The 19,633-nt window shown below is 35.2% G+C and overlaps 2 protein-coding genes across 2 annotated transcripts in view; one reads left to right on the top strand and one right to left on the bottom strand.

The window, feature by feature from the left end:
- Window positions 1-8,341: 8,341 nt before the first annotated feature.
- LOC134258435 (trans-L-3-hydroxyproline dehydratase-like) lies at window positions 8,342-15,549 on the bottom strand. The gene is made up of 4 exons (XM_062740984.1): window positions 15,084-15,549; window positions 10,806-10,958; window positions 10,329-10,468; window positions 8,342-8,851 (listed from the first exon to the last, which is right to left on the bottom strand). The coding sequence occupies exons 1-4, from the start codon at window positions 15,547-15,549 to the stop codon at window positions 8,591-8,593; spliced, it is 1,020 nt and encodes a 339-aa protein (XP_062596968.1). The 3' UTR covers window positions 8,342-8,590.
- A 3,348-nt stretch (window positions 15,550-18,897) lies between these two features.
- LOC134258349 (uncharacterized) overlaps window positions 18,898-19,633 on the top strand; it is a 31,443-nt gene continuing 30,707 nt past the window's right edge. Inside the window, exon 1 of the mRNA XM_062740874.1 lies at window positions 18,898-19,464. Within this exon, the coding sequence (XP_062596858.1) occupies window positions 19,286-19,464 (179 nt within the window). The 5' untranslated portion in view covers window positions 18,898-19,285. The remainder of the gene's footprint in view (window positions 19,465-19,633) is intronic.

The raw sequence follows: 19,633 nt of genomic DNA, 5'->3' as shown, positions 1-19,633 counted from the left end.
TCTATGTCGTCTAAGAGTGTTCGATCATCTGATCAACCTTTTAACAATGCAAATTCGGCAAACCAACAGTATAGTTACAAAGTGGATGCGAGTTACTCGACAACGGATGCTACAGCGCCTAACTAAACCTCACCTGAAATGTCTCCGCCCAACGAGGGTGATAATGACATCTTTGAAGGTGTAACGTACAAGCGCAATGCCAGATACTACATATCAGGAATCGGTAACAGGCCTCGGGGTGGCCATAAAACTTAGACGAGCTCACTTTTGATCTCAGTCTCACTTTTACTAAAGGAATTAATAGTGGAAAAGTGAGACTTAGATCAAAAGTGAGCTCGTCTAAGTTTTATGGCCCCCAGGCCTGATCAACGCAACCAGGCATGCTTAACTTCCTCAAACGTAAAGGAATATCTGTCTCACACTGTGTGTTTTTTAAACCGAAATACCCTGGGTCTCGTCGCAATGCAAAAATTAATGTAGCTCTGTCTGACGCCCATATCGTGGAAGCACCTGGATTTTGGCCTCACAGATCTCCTGTCGATTGTGGATAAGTGAAAAGGAGTGGGAATCAAAGATGGTGCAAAGCAGACCTACTGAAAATGGTACCTCAGAGGAAGAAGATGGGAGACCGAACACTCCTGAATCACTCGTTCTGCAATAAAAAGTATTTTTTATATCATTAAATGTCTAACTCCATAAATATCTTGACCTGGAATGTCCGTGGTGTCATATCGTCGTCACTTTGTTTATCAGAACTCTTACTAAAATCAAAGTGTGACATTGCAATAATAACAGAGCATAAATTAAAATCAAGCTGTGACAATTATCTGGACTCCATATGTTCAGACTACTGTAGTCTCACACGTATAGAAAAATTCACTAACGAAACTATCCGACATTTGTCGCTTTCTGGGCAAGGGTGGATTCTGTATAATGAGAAGAATATGGAGATAACGAACAGTATTCAATCTCAACGTCCATTAAACAATATACAAAATAAGAGCAGAGCAACCACGGACCTCCGAAACATCAGAGGTGGGATCAGGTGCCATGGAGGAGTGAGCATCCCCTGCCGACCGGTCACACCCGCCGTGTGCTCGTTGTCATGATCAGGAAATAACGGAAAAATCCGTCGGCAATTCAGTGTATAAATAATGGACTAACAATTGGTATGAAAAACGTCAGTCAGCATTTGACTCAATGATAAATTGTATTTGCTGACAAGGTCATTGTATCGACCATAGAATTTACGAAATGATGACTTTAAACGAGACTGTTGATATTCTTGTTTCATCAATTTGCTTGTCAATAATTTATCTCGTTTTAGAAATTGTTCATACGTAGAGCATGCTCTTGCGTATATCGAATCAACTGAGATACTCCGTATGCAGGTGATGAAGGTATATTGCTGCATAAGTAAGGGAAGTTGACGATAGAAAAGTTAAAGTCATCACGTTTATCATATAGCTTGGTTGTTAGATTACCATTAGTGTCTTTTTCAAGTAAAATATCCAAGTATGAAGCAGAAGTGTCGGACTCTGTGGTATCTTTTATCTCAAGCTCACCAGGATATATCGTATCGACGTAGGAATGGAAATTATCATTATTAATTGACAATACGTCGTCGATATATCTAAATGTCGAGTTGAAGGCCACAGCAAGTGTTTTCTTCTTTTCACGCATAAGATTTTGGATAAATTCTGCTTCATATGAATATAAAAATAAGTCTGCTAATAACGGAGCGCAATTTGTACCCATGGGAATTCCAATAGATTGTCGGAATACCTGGTCTATAATGTACAAGAAAGGTATCCAGTTCTCAGTTGTCGAAATCACTGACATTAGCTCTACTCGCATTATCGGCGTAGAGCTCAAGCGCTACAATCGAAAGTCGTTGTTTATTTTTGGTGTATATGAGTCATTTTCAAAATTTGTCCAAATTCCAACACCAGTATTTTGCAAAAATAAATGTGGCAATCTAAACTTTTTAAAGTTTTATTTTAGCATTCAAACATCATAGATGCATAAACAATGTTAAAGCACAAAGAATTCTATTAACATGTACTAAAAAAACATTATATGTACATGGACCCAACAATAAATGTCCATGGTGTTACTTAGTTAAAAGTCATAGTAAAATCATAATTTAAAAAAAAAAATTAAGGTTTTTAGAATAACAATCTCAACATAGTGATAAAATTATTCTATTGAATCAAACTGGAGCTTCATAACAGAAAATTATCAGATAAAGTATAGCTGGAAGTTGTAAGTGTTGTAACTTTTGTATATATCTTACACGTTTACTTAAGGCATACATCATTTACCTCAGCACAAAATACTTACTTTGCAAATAAACTTAGTATTAGAAAACGACAGTATTGTGTTGCAAGTTTCGATAAAATTGTATAAAGATTTAGAACATAAATATAGGAAAAATGTGTTAGTAACACCAAGGATATTTGCATAACACAAAGGACATAAAGGTTACACTAAGGATATTTTGTGTAATACTTAGAAAGAAATAATAAAGTTGTTCTCCTTCCTTCCGAAAAGGATAGTAATGAAATTACCCTAGAGGTGAATATAAGAGTATATGGTTTTAACATAAAAAATTGGCGGGGGATTTCTTTCATTATACATTTTGAGTCTGACTAGTAACACCAAGGATAAAACAGTAACGACATAGACATAACTATCCAATCATAAAATATATGACAGTAGAAAAATGAAATCAAATTGTTATGCCCGAATAATAAATAATTACTATCACATGACTTTGAATCAATGATCAGTACTTGTTAGTGTATTTACATATCCAAGCAGAAGCTGTAACACCAATGACAAAAAATAACACAAAGGACACCTTTAAAAGATTCAAAGGTTTACATAGATGAGTCTTAGATCAGCTAGAACTAATTTTTAATGATGAAATAATTGTGAAACTAGAACATGTACATGTATTTGTAAATGACCAGATTTCAAATAAATAGAATGCATTAAGCTTTTTATGGATTTTACATTTTCATTTCATTTATATACAGCTAGCCTCTTTCCACAATGAGCTCTCTACATAATACACATCTACAATATATGATGGTGACAATATTATTAAAACATTAGCAATGCTATACCAGCTTTTCTCTTTTACAGTTTTTGGCCTGTTAAAAAGGAACATGGTTTTAGGTTCTGTCTAATCCCGTGCATACATTTAAGTACATTTTTTCTGTATCTTTATCCGGTCTCTCTTCCAAAGGATCTGATTTCTCTTCATCTGTAGTCTGATGTTCATTATTGACTCCAATTCTTTCTCTTCCAGGGTGTCAGTCTTTTCAGTTTCTTTAGTCGGATTTCCTATCAGGAACTCTTGACCTTTTTTAATCTGTACTCTTTTTCATTTTTTTCATTGATATTTTCTGCCCTTTTGCTCTTGCATCCACTGATCGTTTGCCAAACCTTCATTGACAGTTCTTCAGGGTAACAATCCAACAAAGTGGCTTGAAATATAGTGGTCTGCCACCACATCTGGCCTTGTTGTTGTCCAATGCTGCCTTGACTATATAATCTTCACCACCACTTTCCAAAAGCTTATGTACATCCAAGGTTAAAAACTTCTTTCAGCACCAACTTTTACAGGATGTAGAACAGTCATGAAGGATTTCAGTTGGACAAATCTGAAGAACATCCTCAACTAAATGCAAAACTGTATTCTAGGGTAATGACTGGTACATTGTCTCCTTAAAAAATCTTTTGAAATCCTTTTAGAACAGTTATGAACAATTTGTGACTTTTTCATCTAAGGGTTTACATGATTAAAGGACTTTAAATGCATTTGCAAAGAAATGTTCCGTATCTGATATAACTTTAAAGGTATTTTCAATCCAATGATATAAATCTATCTTTTACGTCTTGGATTCTATTGGCTTCATTGCAACTTTTTAATGTGTCTTGTTTACATCATCTTCATCAAGAGAACATAACTAGAATCCTCAGACTAAAGAAAACAAATCATATTCTGCCTTATTTCACATTCCCTTGTGTTACCTAAAACTTCCTTTGTGTTACCATTTTTAACCATCATATATTTTTAGCCCTTCATTATTTATTGTTACTTGAATTGCAATATCCCACCACATTTGTTTTCTGCAATACAATGAACACAATTACCACTCCATATGCAATACGCTTGTTTCATTTTTCTATCTTTAATCCTTGCTGTGTCCCTTGAGTAACTGAATTTGTCTATGGTGTTACCATAGGTTACTTTAAAGAGCATAAAAGGGGATATGATTGCATTACATAATGAATTTTTATATTTCAATTTATTCAAAAGAAATAAAAGTTGTATATTTTCCTACAGAAACAAAAGAACATGCAAGAGTATATTAATAACATAAATATTTAATCGTTTTTACATCCATTGTGTTACCAAACATTGTCCTTTGTGTTACTCAAATTATTTATTGAATTAATTTATAGCTCATGGAAACATAATATGAATAAAGTGCCCCGCCACAGCATGATACGCCCGTCAAATATATTGTTCAATAATCATAAATTGGTTAAGGTGCAAGAAAATCAGATAACCTTGATTAACAGATTGACACAGATTTCAATGATCTAATTTCCATTTCTTATCATGTTTAAAATATTGTACATACATAAGTGACTTACAGTGTAGGGATTAATTATAACAAATAATACATCATATAATTCTAAACTGGCTGTGTTAGAACTTAAGAAATATCCATCTGCAGCTTAAATTGTTTATTGCATATTTAATGGAATAATGGAAATGCTACAGTTTAATAAAAAAAATCAAAAATAAATTATTCTTTAGACTGTAAAATTGTGAGGCATGGTGACTGCAATTTGTTGCAAATATATAAAAATTGAAATGTACCCCGGTAATTTTATTTCAATGAACACATGTATAATTAGTTTCCATAATATTATACAATACTAATTTAGTTTTAATCATACATTAAACATCAATATGTTTTAATTACGTTACACCAATTGAAAGATCTTTATCTTGACTATAGCCATCAAGAACTCTTAATTAACACAAGCAACTATGAGGTCATTTCTTTTTGCCCAACTCCCAAAAGATAAATTAAGATGACAGCTGCTAATCAGAGATGTTCTTAGACTACCAGTTAGGTCCTGACAATAAAGTCATTAATTTCTCTCTAATTTGACATGTAAATTTCTGCTATCAAAATTCTTCTTGACCAATGCTTGATAATTATGCCCATGGGACAAACTGAATTCCTCCTCTCAAAACATTAACATTTGTTACAGATTGGTGTTAAAGTATATGATGAAAAAATTAGTTTTTACTTAATTTAACATCTTTTCATAAGGATTAGTTTTAATTATATTATACAATATTATATTAGTTTTTATCATACACTGTATTTTAAAGCATCAATTTGTTTTAATTACATTACACCAATTGAAAGATTTTTTTCTGAACTAGCCATCAAGAACTCTTAATTAACACAAACAACTATGAGGCCATTTCTTTTTGCCCAACTCCCAAGAGATTAAAGATAAAGATGACAGCTGCATTTTCAGAGATCTGCACTACCACTTAGCGCCTGACAATAAACTCATTAATTTCTCTCTATTTCTGCTATCAAAATTCTTCTTGACCAGTGCTTGATAATTATGCCCATGGGACAAACTGAATTCCTCTCAAAACATTAACATTTGTTACAGATTGCTGTAAAGCATATAATGAAAAAATAAGTTTTTACTTGATTTAACATTTTTAAACAAGGATACAACTATATATTTACATTTTTTAGGATTATGAAATTTAAAATTTAAAAGACTTAGTTTTTTTTTAAAAATTCACTTAAATTAAAGGTCACAGTGACCTTGAAATAGGCCACGACACACCTTCTACCTAAGATGCATAAACTGGCCAAGTTTGATGACTCTGAGTCTAATAGTTTTCTAGTTATGGGCCGGAAAGGATTTTTCCATATTTGGCTATAACTTCTTAATTAAAGGTCAGAGCGACCTACTTTTTGTGCCCGACACACCTTCTACCCAAGACGCATCAGATGACAAAGTTTGACAATCCTAGGCCTAATAGTATTAAAGTTATGAGCCGGAAACGAAAAAGCTAACAGACGGACAGACACGAAGCCTATAACATAATACGTCCCGTCTGAAGACGGGCGTATAAAAATAAATGCCAATTTGATAAAAATATTTCTGTTATTTTATATTGTAATAAACTTTACACAAATGTTGTATTAAAATTGGGAATTTAAAGGGTTTTTTTTCAATTGGTCCGCGGAGTTACCCAATTCTGTCCTTTGCATAACCAAGACTGCAAAATCATATGATTTTCAAATGGTAAAAACATTTAGTAAATAATTTGGCATTTTAAAACAAAATTAGTTACTGGATAGTTTTAAATAAGGGAGGAAAATAAAACATATGACTCCAACTTTCATTCTTTTTAATTATTTTCTATGTAAATTGTCCATGGAGTAACTAGATACATCCTTAGAGTAACTTTTCTTGCAGTAACAAAATGGACAGTAACACCAGGGAATTATTATATAAATAATTGGAAGTATAAAAGCAATAACTGACTTATGAACATAAAGCACACTCCTAGATGATAGGTATTTTGTTATAAACTTGCTCAATGCATCAAAGAAATGGCAAATTAATTTATCATCACAATATCGAAGTAACTCATAGGACTCAAAAATAAATTACTATTGCAATCAAACTTGCCTTCAACCACATATTGTGCCTATGGTATAAAAGATCTGTGTAAAGTGTCTCATGATATTTTGGCGGGAACAAGACCAAAAGAAGGAGGCTGATAGTGAAGAGTTTCTTTAGGAAAGATAACTGTTACAGATAACTTTTATGTCCTGGTAACTCCAAGGACACGGCCAAAATAACACACACTTAACTTTAAAAAAATCATATTCTTACTCTTTTTCAATCACATTTTAGCATGCATTTAGACAGTATCAAACATGTACAACACAATAAAGGTCATTTTACACTGCTTAATTATATTTACTACATCAATAATCAGAGCTGAAGTCAAACATCCGGCCAAATCACAAGCAATTCTCTTTAATTTTACTCAGGTTGAAGGACTTTTTTCAGTATTCAAGTCAATTTTTAATCGCACTTAATTTTTTTCTACACTTGTAGATTGTTGTTAAATTCATCGGGTAAAACAAATTTGATTTTTATTGCAAAATTTTCAAAAAAAGCTTGTATAACAGGAATTTGGACATTTTTTGAAAATGACCCTTATATCTTCCGTCGGAGAGCAATACACAATCTTATGTTGATGAGATAAACTTACTTGAAGCACCATATAACCTCTACTCTTCATATGGTGATGTGCTTATTGGGGTGATTTCAATGTTAGTCTTTATACCAAAGACTACTCGCACTGCAATTTGCAGAAATCAAAAATCATGAATGTACCACTCGAAGCAACCTGGCATGCCCGAACATAGACTTTAAAACAAGTGGATCAAACTACACGTTTAATACGACACGAACTACATTAGACTACATATTATGCAGCAAAACTGTGCAATTATGTCGTAAACTATCATGTCTATGAAGAGGGATCCTTCAGCTCTACTTCCGACCATCTGCCAATCTGCATGGAACTACAAACCGACATCAAAACATGTTCTATGCAAACCATCTGCCTCGCTTCCAGCCTGACATAAAGCCAAACTAGACCAAATAAAGGAATACGAAAAATATATCCATAATCATGCAAACTTCCAAAGCATAAGTCTGAAAACTATAGATGATAGATTATTAATCCAAACAGTAAGTCAGAAGTTGTTTTGTTATAAAATTTCAGAGAATAACTTGAATGAAATCAACAAGATTTTTTTCCGTGTTGGTTACTTATCATAGTTATGTACATTCTGCATGTAAATTAAAGTAAATATAGTAAGAGAATGCCATTTTTATTACATTGGAAATATTGCAATACATATCGCAATACATTTAAAAATATCGCAATACGAATTCTCGGGCCAATACCCAGCCCTAATTACAAATATGTAGTAAACTGAAAGAAAAAAAAGTACCAATGCAGGTGTCTTTTGTTCTACTAATGCTGCTGAATTGTAGCGTTTTCCCTCTTTTTAAAACATTCAAACACAAACTTCCCAAGTTTTTTTAAGTATACTTTCAGAATTGGAATTAGGTAATTCAATAAATTTTGCCATACTAGGTCATACAAAATAATATTTTTAATATATTTTTATACATCTTTCGACTATATGCCTCACCCAGTCTTGGCCTTAAATTTTCTTATTTTGCAGATTTACACAAATATTGTTGAGGGTTATATCTTTCACACAAATATTTCATAAGAACATTTAATGGTGCAGGAAACTTTTGGTCCAGAATGGTTATATTCATGATTTGTACTTCTATAATCATTTATTTCACAAACATTACATCCATTCTTCCGAAAGCAGTTTATAATAAAACCTTTAAAATTTACTGTTTTACTTTCCTTACAATTTGTGTAACCTTCCAATTGATTCAAGCCGTGGACAAGACACGGTGATTATTTTAATAAAAATCCTCTGCCCACAGCGTCACTTTCTTCCAGTGTAAATGTAGAGTTTCCACAGAAGTAACCTTGACCTTTCACCTCAGTGACCACGGCCTTGTGATTTCCACAGCTGACCTCCTTGACGACTTTTGCCGTGAATACCTCTCCAGAAGGTCCACGAAATGTCCTGGGTTGACCAAGCTTGATTTTATTTTTATAGTATTGAAGAGCGACTCTAGCAGATGTCCCTGACCCACACGGGGATCTATCTACCTGGAAAATTGACCAAAAATTCGTGGTTAAGGACCCTCTCTACACGACTAGTATGAAAATGTTCACTAGTAATGATAATGACAAGATGATCTCCCCTTTTTAGCTCACCTGAGCCAAAGGCTCAAGTGAGCTTTTCTGATCAAAATTTGTCTGTTGTCTGTCGTTGTCGTTGTTGGTGTTGTCGTCGTTGTTGTCGTCGTTGTCGTTGTTGTAAACTTTTCACATTTTCATCTTCTTCTCAGGAACCACTGGGCCAATTTCAACCAAACTTGCTACAAAGTATCCTTGGGTAAATGGGATTCAAATTTGTTCAAATAAAGGACCACGCTCTTTTCCAAGGGGAGATAATTATGAATTAGAAAAAAAATAATGGCATTTTTAAAAAATCTTCTCAAGAACCACTGGGCCAGGAAAGATGAAACTCATAGTGGAATCATCCTCAGGTAGTATAGATTCAAGTTTGTTCAAATCATGACCCCAGTGGGTAGGGTGGGGACGAAATGGCCGATCAAAGTTTTACATAGGAATATATAGGAAAAATCTTTAAAAATCTTCTTCTCAAGAACCACAGGGCCAGGAAAGATGAAACATATGTGGCATCATCCTCAGGTAGTGTAGATTCAAGTTTGTTCAAATCATGACGCTCAGGGGTAGGGTGGGGCCAAAATGGCTGATCAAAGTTTTACATAGGAATATATAGGAAAAAATCTTTAAAAATCTTCTTCTCAAGAACCATTGAGACAGGAAAGATGAAACTCCTGTGGAATCATCCCCAGGTAGTGTAGATTCAAGTTTTTTTCAAATCATGACCCCCGGGGGTATGGTGGGGCCAAAATGACCGATCAAAGTTTTACATAGGAATATGAAGGAAAAATCTTCTTCTGAAGAACCATTGAGACAGGGAAGATGAAACTCCTGTGGAATCATCCCCAGGTAGTGTAGATTCAAGTTTGTTCAAATCATTACCCCCCAGGGGTAGGGTGGGGCCAAATGGCCGATCAAAGTTTTACATAGGAATATATAGGGAAACCTTTTAAAATCTTCTTTTCAAGTACTTTAAAGCCATTCTTAGTGATATTTATAGGGAATCATCCTCAGGTAGTGTATTATGACCCCTGGGAGGTTAAAATTCAAGCCCCCCCCCCCCTCAGTAAACTTTCAGTTCTGATCTGATATGTGCTTTTTCCTAGCCAATTGCTCAGGTGAGCGATGTGGCCCCTGGGCCTCTTGTTAAAATTGTAACTGAGATTTTCCACCCCTTTGATTTATTAACCGATCCTGGTGCAGTATTTTCAACGTCGATTGTGTGATACAAATCTAACATCTAACGTTTATACATCAGTTTAAATATTTATCTTCTTGAAATTACACGCTTAGGATATCAACTGGATATATAAATTATTTGGACCAAGGAAAGGTGTAAACTAAATGAAATTTTATGGTGACCAGTGTCTAATCCACATAACGCGATACTAACCTCTCTCTCGGCGAAAACACACATAGTGTCTGTTATTTCATCTGAATGGTCATCATTTCCGTCCGTTAGAATCGTACCATACAGAAAAGACACGCCTTCAGTCTCGGGGTGATCCAGCAACAGCTGCCCTCTCAAAATTTCTTGAAAAGAAATTTGCAATGTCAACAAAAACTTAATAGATAAATAAATAAGAAAAATTTGGCAATGAATAAACAAATATTCAATGTAATGAAGTGAAAATCATGAAAATTCCAGGGACCTCCTCCCTCGACCCCCCCCCCCTTTTAGTAAATCCGCGCACGCAGAGGGACTTTATTATAAGTGGACAAAAAGCCACCAACAATGTATTCACTTCGCTATGACGACACAAGTTGTGTTTTACCCTTTCAGTCTCAATACCTTGGTTTAATAATGTTTCCCCTCATTACTACTACAGAACTCCGTTGTTCAAAGGTCCGACAACCCCCCCCCCCGTACCTGTCGTGGCTCCAGCCGCTGCCCTCAGCTCGGACACTCGTGAGTTCCTGACGTCCAGACCATATTGTCCAGCTGACAAAATAGCATAGAAAGCTCCTCCATACACAATGTCCACCGTTATTTTACCGAAGCCAGGAACATCCACGCTCAGATCTGAAAAATAATACGTCTTTCTTCCAACAGTGCATCGTGGAATCAGTTATAATGATCGGTTATAAAAATTCCATAGATTGCTTTTAACGGTCAGGCGAGACGTTCCTCAATATCTGCTTTGTATATCTTCGTAATGTATGAAACATATTCAAAATTTCAATAACATTCTGATTTTTAAACCAGTTTCTAAACGTTTTTAAAATATCCAAATACTTAAACATTTGAAATTGGAAAATTATTTTTCTTCCCATAAGGATTAATTAAGAAAAACTACCCCTGGTACCTTGCAGAAATGCCTGGTAAGGTACCTCAATTTTTTGTGAGTAAACATGTTTAAGGGACTCCGACCCTCAGCTAGGAAGGACAACTCTTTAATCTATAATTTAATTCAAAAAGTCTTTAAATGAAGCTTGAGAATTAAATCTTTTCATGCAACAATTTTCATTATATGCCTCTCAATGTGCTTCAAGGTTCTTTGAACTTCTCAGAAAGGTCTAATTAAATTAAAAAGTTGTCCTTCCTGGCTGAGGGTCGGAGTCCCTTAAGTAGCAATACTTCAATGACATAGTCTTGGAAAAATTTATCTATTATTAAGGAACGTCTCGTCTGTCATTAAATAAATGAAGGGGAAAAGAAGAACTGTTTTTAAAAAATACATTTATAGCTATTTTTTACTTGCCCTTTCTCCTTCTTCAATGGCATAATGCAATGGAGACTAAGATCAAATTATAATTTTGAGAATATCTTTCCTTGGTATGCAGGCAATTTGTTCAGATTTAATCATCTATATTCCGAGATTGTTTTCAGTAATGAAGTTTTCGGTCTTTGTCTAAAACAGCCACACGAAGGACCTAATGTATTTTCACAAAAAGGCATATGGAATCATCCTTTATTAAAGACCGTATCGATTCTTATGCTAGACAAGTAGAGCTTTTCAAAAAAGCTTACCGTCTTTAGCAACAATTTTAAACAGTAAACAGATCTATACTTAATTAACAGGCCGTATAATTCTTTTGAATTTCTTGATTTTGTATTTCTAAATTAGCTTTTTACGGGCATTAGCCCTACCATGGTTGTCGCTCGGTCATCTCCGTAAACTTTGACTGGCCGAGAGCTTTCGGCAAACCTCGGCTGATTCCCATTCACTCTTCAAACAAGAAAGGGGAAAAGAATAATAACAAATTGTAAAACCTGCAAGCAATAACTATCAAATTTTATTTAAAATGAAATTAAAGAGACCTTTTTATTTATTGCTATAAAAAATATCCTGTTATTAAGAAATAATTACTGATGATTTTGTTGTTCGTTTTGTCATTTTTTTAAGATTGGAAATCTTGCAAAATTGTTAAGTCGTACGAAAAATAGATCATCAGAAAGTTATTTCCCTTGCCTTGAACAGCATTTCAACCAATGAAATAATTGAAAATTTTCTCATCATACAATTTCTACCAATCACAAAAGAGAGGAAGTGCATAGTCCGAAGACTGTAAAAAACTTCAACTATACAATACCGTCTTCCAAGGAAGACGGTAATAATAGTAGAGAAAAAATATGAACGCCTTATTATGTGTCATTTAGAAATTATCACCAAAGTTGATTTTTAGCTCTACTGGTCAGAGACCAGAAGAGCTTATGCGATAGTAATGCGTCCGGCGTCCGTCCGTCTGTCTGTCTGTCTGTCTGTCTGTCCGTCTGTCTGTCCGTCTGTCTGTAAACAATTTTTCAAAACGCTACTCCTCCTACAATTTTAGTCTGATTTCAATATTACTTGGCACACAAGTAGACTACATTAAGATACATAGAATAGTGCATCGGTTTTTGATTTCAAGGAACGGTGTTGCCATGGTTACTAAAAATAGAATTTTCTGTGAAATTCCTTTAAAACGCTACTCCTTCTACAGTTTTGGTCTGATTTCAATATAACTTGGCACACAAGTAGACTACACTAAGATACATAGAATAGTGCATCGGTTTCTGATTTCGATGAATGGTGTTGCCATGGTTACTAAAAATAGAATTTTCTGTGAAATTCCTTAAAAACGCTACTCCTTCTACAGTTTTGGTCTGATTTCAATATAACTTGGCACACAAGTAGACTACACAAAGATACATAGAATAGTGCATCGGTTTTTAATTTTGATGAACGGTGTTGCCATGGTTACTAAAAATAGAATTTTCTGTGAAATTCCTTAAAAACGCTACTCCTTCTACAGTTTTGGTCTGATTTCAATATAACTTGGCTCACAAGTAGACTACACTAAGATACATAGAATAGTGCATCGGTTTCTGATTTCGATTAACGGTATTACCATGGTTACTAAAAATAGAATTTTCTGTGAAATTCCTTAAAAACGCTACTCCTTCTACAGTTCTAGTTTGATTTCAAAATAAGTTGGCACACAAGTAGACTACACAAAGATACATAAAATAGTGCAATGGTTTTTGATAAGTACAAACCAGTAGAGCTACAGTCTCGACAGAGACTTCTGGTTCTTTTTAAAAATATAAGGTTAATCGTGAAGGCCAAGGCATATGAAAGCCCTATCTCTTCTCAATCAAAAGTTAAAAGGAACAAAATGCGTTTGTGAAACACTGATGATCCCGTATTGCAACATAGCGAAGATTAAACTTTCCTTAAACGCACACATCGTCGAAAACCCACGGTCGCTCTCGCTTCTCTTACCTTTGAGGTAAGAGAAGCGAGACCGACCGTGGGATTCCGACGATGAAACGCACATTGAATATATTGGTACCCGAATTTTAAAAAGTAGGTCAAACTCCAATGTCAAGGTAAAAGGGTCAAAGTTCTTGGTATCCAATGAAGGTCTTCTCACAAGGATTAATTATGTAAAGTATGAAAGCCCTACCCTTACCATTCAAAAGTTATGGCCAAAGTTAATGTTTTTAAAAAATAAAGTCAAACCCCAAGTTCCAGGTCAAAGGGTGTAAGTGCTAGATATCCAATGAAAGGACTTGTCACGAGGATTTAATATTTGAAGCACGAAAGCCCCAGCCCTAACCCTTCAAAAGTTACGGCCAAGGTGAAAGTTTTTAAAAAATGGGCCAAACTCCAAGGTCAGAAGGTCAAAGTCCAATGAAAGTTCTTCTCACAAGGATTACATATGTGAAAGTATGAAAGCCCTAGCCTTTACCGTTTTAAAGTTATGGTCAAGGTTAAAGTTTTTTTATAAGTACAAAATCTCCAAGGTCAAAAGGTCAAAGTTGTTGATATCCCATGAAAGGTCTTACTACAAAAAATACATATGTGAAATAAAAAAAAGCCCTAGTATCTACCTTTCAAAAGTTATAAAAGTAAAAACATTTTTGTGTAAAAGTGGGCCAAACTCCCAGGTCAAGGTCAAAAGGTCAAATTTGGTGGTACCCAAAGACAGGTCTTGTCACAAGGAATGCACATGTGAAATATGAAAGTCATAGCTCCACTAAATCCACGAAAGCGGGGGGCAAAAAGTAATGCGGTGTTGTTTCCAACGGCTTAAACAACTGTTAAAGGTTCAAGATTAGAAGGGGGGAAATTCAGCCTCTATAGCTAAGTTTGCATACAATGAAGCGCATTGAAGTGGTAAAATTTTTCGTTCGAATGGAACGTTTTGAGCTATCTTTAGAACGTTTATTGTCATCTTATGACACGCCCATTTCTTTAGAAATGGATAAAACGGTCAATTTGTTTATTCGGATACCCGTAGAACAGGTTTTCCATAAATATAATAGCCAATCAAATTGACGGTCTAAATAAACACCGAGTAAACACGTGTTCGACCGAAACATGTGTTGTGGTAACTTTAATAGACATGATAAGTTCAAAAATATGTACATATTTGTTGCAATTTGAGTTTTACAGAAGCGGGGAGTCTCTAATTCTTTCTTCTAATTTTTTTAAAGCTCCATTTCGGTGTAACTCATGTTGCTTGTCACGAAGAGCGGGGTGTCCTTGGACATTACCACGAATATTTCTTTTTCGTTTCTAAAGAAATGGGCGTGTCATTATGTTATAATTGACGTTCAAAACATGACTCAGAACGTTTCATCCAAACAGAAAATTTTACCACTTCAATGCGGTTCATTGTAGTTAGTGCTGGAAAAGCTGAAAGTTTTATGTATGCCTACCTGGTTTAAAGACGAAGCAAGGCACACTTTGGAACCTCACAGCGCCCGTATTCCTCCCATCATATGTGACGTAAGCAGCCACCGGCCCACAAGGACATTGAATATTTATCTGAGTCTCTGGAACAGTGACGTTTTTTACGAGCCCCTTTTCTATGGCATAACGTCCTAGTGCAATCACAGCGTGCCCACACATTGTGGAGTATCCCTCGTTATGAATAAAGATTGAAGCAAAATCACACCTTTCTGTATCCGAAGGCACGAGCAGCGCTCCATACATGTCATAGTGTCCCCGAGGTTCCCACATTACCAATTTCCGGTACTCGTCCAAGTCGCTTTTCAGATAGTTAATTTTGTCCAGAAGTGTTCGACCTTTGATTTCTGGGTATCCTTTTTCTATGATTCTTAAAGGTTCTCCACCAGTGTGCATGTCGGTTGTGGATATCGACACAGGATAAACAAGAGGCATGGCGATTGTCCTGTCCTTTGTAAATGACCCAGAAAAGTATACCAAAAGAAAAGTTTATCTTGCCTTTAAAAGAAGCTCCTCCCACATAGTTTAATTTCTATCCCGACCTTTTATATTATATATTATATTCCCGCTTGAAATGTGAAAGGGTATAGATAAGATAAGATTTATTAACACGATTTGGAGCCCATCAGGAGAACTATAATAGAGGTATTGTGAGCAATTAATTAATAATAACACACTCCTCCCCCGCCTCCCATATGATTATAATGACAAAGTCCATGTTTTGTTCTGAGAGACCCGAGATAAGCGTCAGATAAAAAGGTAAAGTAGAAGGTGCACAATGTAATAAAGAATCTGTGAAAGTATCGTGAAATTTTATTCAGTGGTAAAGGAGGAGTGCGGATAAGAAAAGGATAGTTCTCTAACAAGCAAATTCAAAGAATTGCGGTCCCCCGCTTCCGGTGTCTTTGTGGGAGAGATGTTATTTTTTTATGACATATTTGGCCGGTTGCGTATCTATGTCTCAGATAAGTACAGCTCAGTGGTTGATCCGTGGATCACGTAAGTCTGGTTTAAACCTCAGTTGAGTCGGGATTACCTGAGTCGCATTTCTGTTGCACGCTATAAAACTGAGTAAGGTTTACCTAATCTTGACTTACTCATATAAGATGTTGAAGGATAATAGGTTTCCTCATATTACAGCACTTCAAAACAAGTTTTAATACTAATAACTGGTTGAAAATTAAAAGGATATATTTAAAAACAAAGATATATATTGATTTAAAATTGTAAATTTAAAATTCCGAAAAAATGCAATACAATTTAATTCAAATAAAAAAAAACATATAAGACATTATTTTTGAGAAAACACATATTAGCTATTTTTCTAGAGAATTTTTTACAGCGGCAAAATGATAGGGGACGAACATGCCCTCCCTCCCCCGGTTCCTACGGCCATGTAGATAGCCTGATTAATCAAAACTGAAAGACTTTTTATCCTTAGGAAATTCGGCATTATTAGAAATTATTGGAATGTGTATCATCATCAATTCGTTAATTTGATTTAATTTTTTTAAAAGAAGGTCAAACTACTCCAAGGTCAAGGTAAAAAAAAATCAAATTTCTTGGTATCCAATGAATATTCTTCTCACAAGGATCACATATTTGAAGTACAAAAGCCCTAGCCCTTACCGTTCAAAAGTTATGGTCAAGGTTAAAGTTTTTTCTTAAGTACGTAAATTTCCAAGGTCGAGGTCAAAAGGCCAAAGTTATTGGTATCCAAAGTCGGGCGTCATATTGCAAATGTACACATGTTTTTGTTCTCGGAGATGGCTGGGACAATCTTCCTGAGACTTTCCTCAAAGAAAGACCACTGGTTGTAGTTGTGCTGTGTGGTCAATCAGTTTCAAAATGGCTACCGTTACCGTTCTTTAACTCTGATTTTTAAATCAAAGTACTGATAGTACTGATACGAGTTGATGGTTGTCCAAGCTTAGCTACCTGGTATTGCCTGAATCAGGTCAGTTTAACTACCGATGTAATGGGATAATTTGCATCAAATGTATAACCGGAAATCAATCTCTTTTGATTGTTATACATAACTGCTGGTTATACAGACGATCGAGTAGCAGGTGTGGTAATGTTTCTGTCAGATGAATTGGATTTTCTATCTTTCAAAAATGCATCCTCACAATGTCAAAGGTGTGTGATGATTTCTCGAACTCCACACAAAGAAGTTTGTGTGGAGTTCGAGAAATCACAAACCCTTGACATTGTGAGGATGTCAAAAATGGTGTGTGAACGCTACCAATATAGTAAAAAATATAAGACACTGACAAAAATATTAATTTGTATGATGCTTGACAAAGTGCATACATTCATTGTTGCAGGCATATTTGAATATGATAAAGCCTGCTTAAAAATCTGCAATATTTGCTAGGAACTTTTGCGATTTATTTATTCGACAGGGTATGTGTGTCATCGTTACCTTAGCATTGATTTTGAATAAATGCGACATGATCTCAGAAAAGACTGCTTGTTCGAAAGTTCTACTGTGTCAGCGGATAAGAGAATGCAAAGAGGGATTCCGTAGGAATGAAACATTTGGTAAGTTTTTGTCCCTGCGTAAAAATTTCACTCACTTATCCAACGAAGCGATGGAAAATGGCGGATTCTTTTTACTGACGTTATCCTGGTGATGACGTAGATTAGCAATACAAATATGACCAATCATTTGCTATTTCTGAGAAAAAAAAACGAATTTTTCCTTTATATTTCCATGGAAAAATTTCATTGTCGATTGTGGTCGCGCCCTTTCCCTGGGGTTCATGAATTGAATAAGCTTGAACCTACACTACCTGGGGATCCTTAAATATAAATATGACTAATCCTGGCCTTGATGTTCTTGAGAAGATTTTTCAAGATTCTTCCTTTACTAGTATATTCCTATGCAAAACTTTGATCGTCCATTGTGGCCCCATCCTACCTTCGGGGGTCATGATTTGAACAAACCTGGAACTACACCACCTGAGGATGCTTCCATATTAATATGAGACCAATAATAGCTTTGCTGTTCTTAAGAAGAAAAGTTTTGACGATTTTTTCCTAACTCCGGGGGTCATGATTTCATCAAAGTTGAATCTACAATCCCTGCAGATGCTTCCATACAAATATACTCCAGTAACCAATCATTGCTTTTCTATTCTTGAAAAAAAGATTTTTGAAGATTTTTCATATATTCCTATGTAAAACGTTGATCGTCCATTGTGGCCCCACCCTATCCCCTGGGGTCGTAATTTAAACAAACTTGAATCTACACTATCTGACGATGTTTCTATATAAAAATGACCAATCATGAATTTTGCTGTTCTTGAGAAGATTTTTGAAGTTTTTTACCTATGTATTTCTATGTTAATCTTTGATCCCCCTGATTGGCCTCACTCTACCCCCTTCCCGGGGGTCATGATTTGAACAAACTTGAATTTTTACCATCTGAGGATGATCCCACAAGAGTTTCATCTTTCCGTGCCCAGTGGTTCTTGAGAAGATTTTTGAAAGATGCCATTAATTTTTTACTTATTCATAATTATCTTCTCTTTTAAGAGGACATGGCTCTTTATTTCAACAAACTTGAATCCCCTTTAATTAAGGATACGTTGTGCCAAGTTTGGTTGTTATTGTTCAAGTGGTTTTTGAAAAGAAGATGAAAATGTGAAAAAAAGTTTAGGACGACAGCAACAACAACGACGGCGACGACAGACAACGGACAAATTTCGATCAGAAAAGCTCACTTCAGCCTTCGGCTCAGGTGAGCTAATAAATTTTTCAACCCGGAAGAGATTTTGTTTCAACACGAAGACAGTGTCAGAACAGTGAAAGAGAATCGAAACCGCAGCAAACATAATCTGACAAAATGAAAGAGTCTTCAGGGATATTTGGATTGATCACTTGTGTTTATTTGCTCTTTTGTTTTCTTGTTGTACACTCAGAAAGACATAAAGGAACGTGGTCGTCAAGGAATTTTCTTCTGTCTGTGTCAAAATTTGGTGTCCAGAAAACCGACTTGAAAAATGAAGACGCGACACAAGGATTCTTTTACGGAAATATAACAACGAACAGTAATTCACCAAACTCGTTAACACTAGTTGTTGTTGATAGTGAATACTTCTCTCATATTTTTAGAACTGTTACATTAAATTGAAACAAACAACATAAAACCAACATTTGTAAATCTATGTTTAAAACAATTGATGTAGTGGAATATGATAAAGACTGCAAACCAGATGGGACAAAAGACTACCTTCGTAGAGTTCCCTGTCCTAAAAATAAACTCTGTCTTGATGAAGATACTCCATCAAATGTAGTTCCAAACTATCAATTTACATACAAAATAATGGATAAACAAATACCAAGGTATGTCATTTTTAGCTCACCTGAGCCGAAGGCTCAAGTGAGCTTTTCTAATCACATTTTGTCCGTCCGTCTGTTAACTTTTCACATTTTCGACTACTTCTCAAGAACCACTGGGCCAAATTTAACCAAACTTGGTACAAAGCATCCTTTGGTAAAGGTTTAAATTGTT

This window comes from Saccostrea cucullata, unplaced genomic scaffold (assembly GCF_032062105.1).
Source record: "Saccostrea cucullata isolate Sc308-1 unplaced genomic scaffold, CSIRO_AGI_Scuc_v1 ctg4, whole genome shotgun sequence".
NCBI lineage: Eukaryota > Metazoa > Mollusca > Bivalvia > Ostreida > Ostreidae > Saccostrea > Saccostrea cuccullata.
This window is presented reverse-complemented; position numbering and strand designations above follow the sequence as displayed.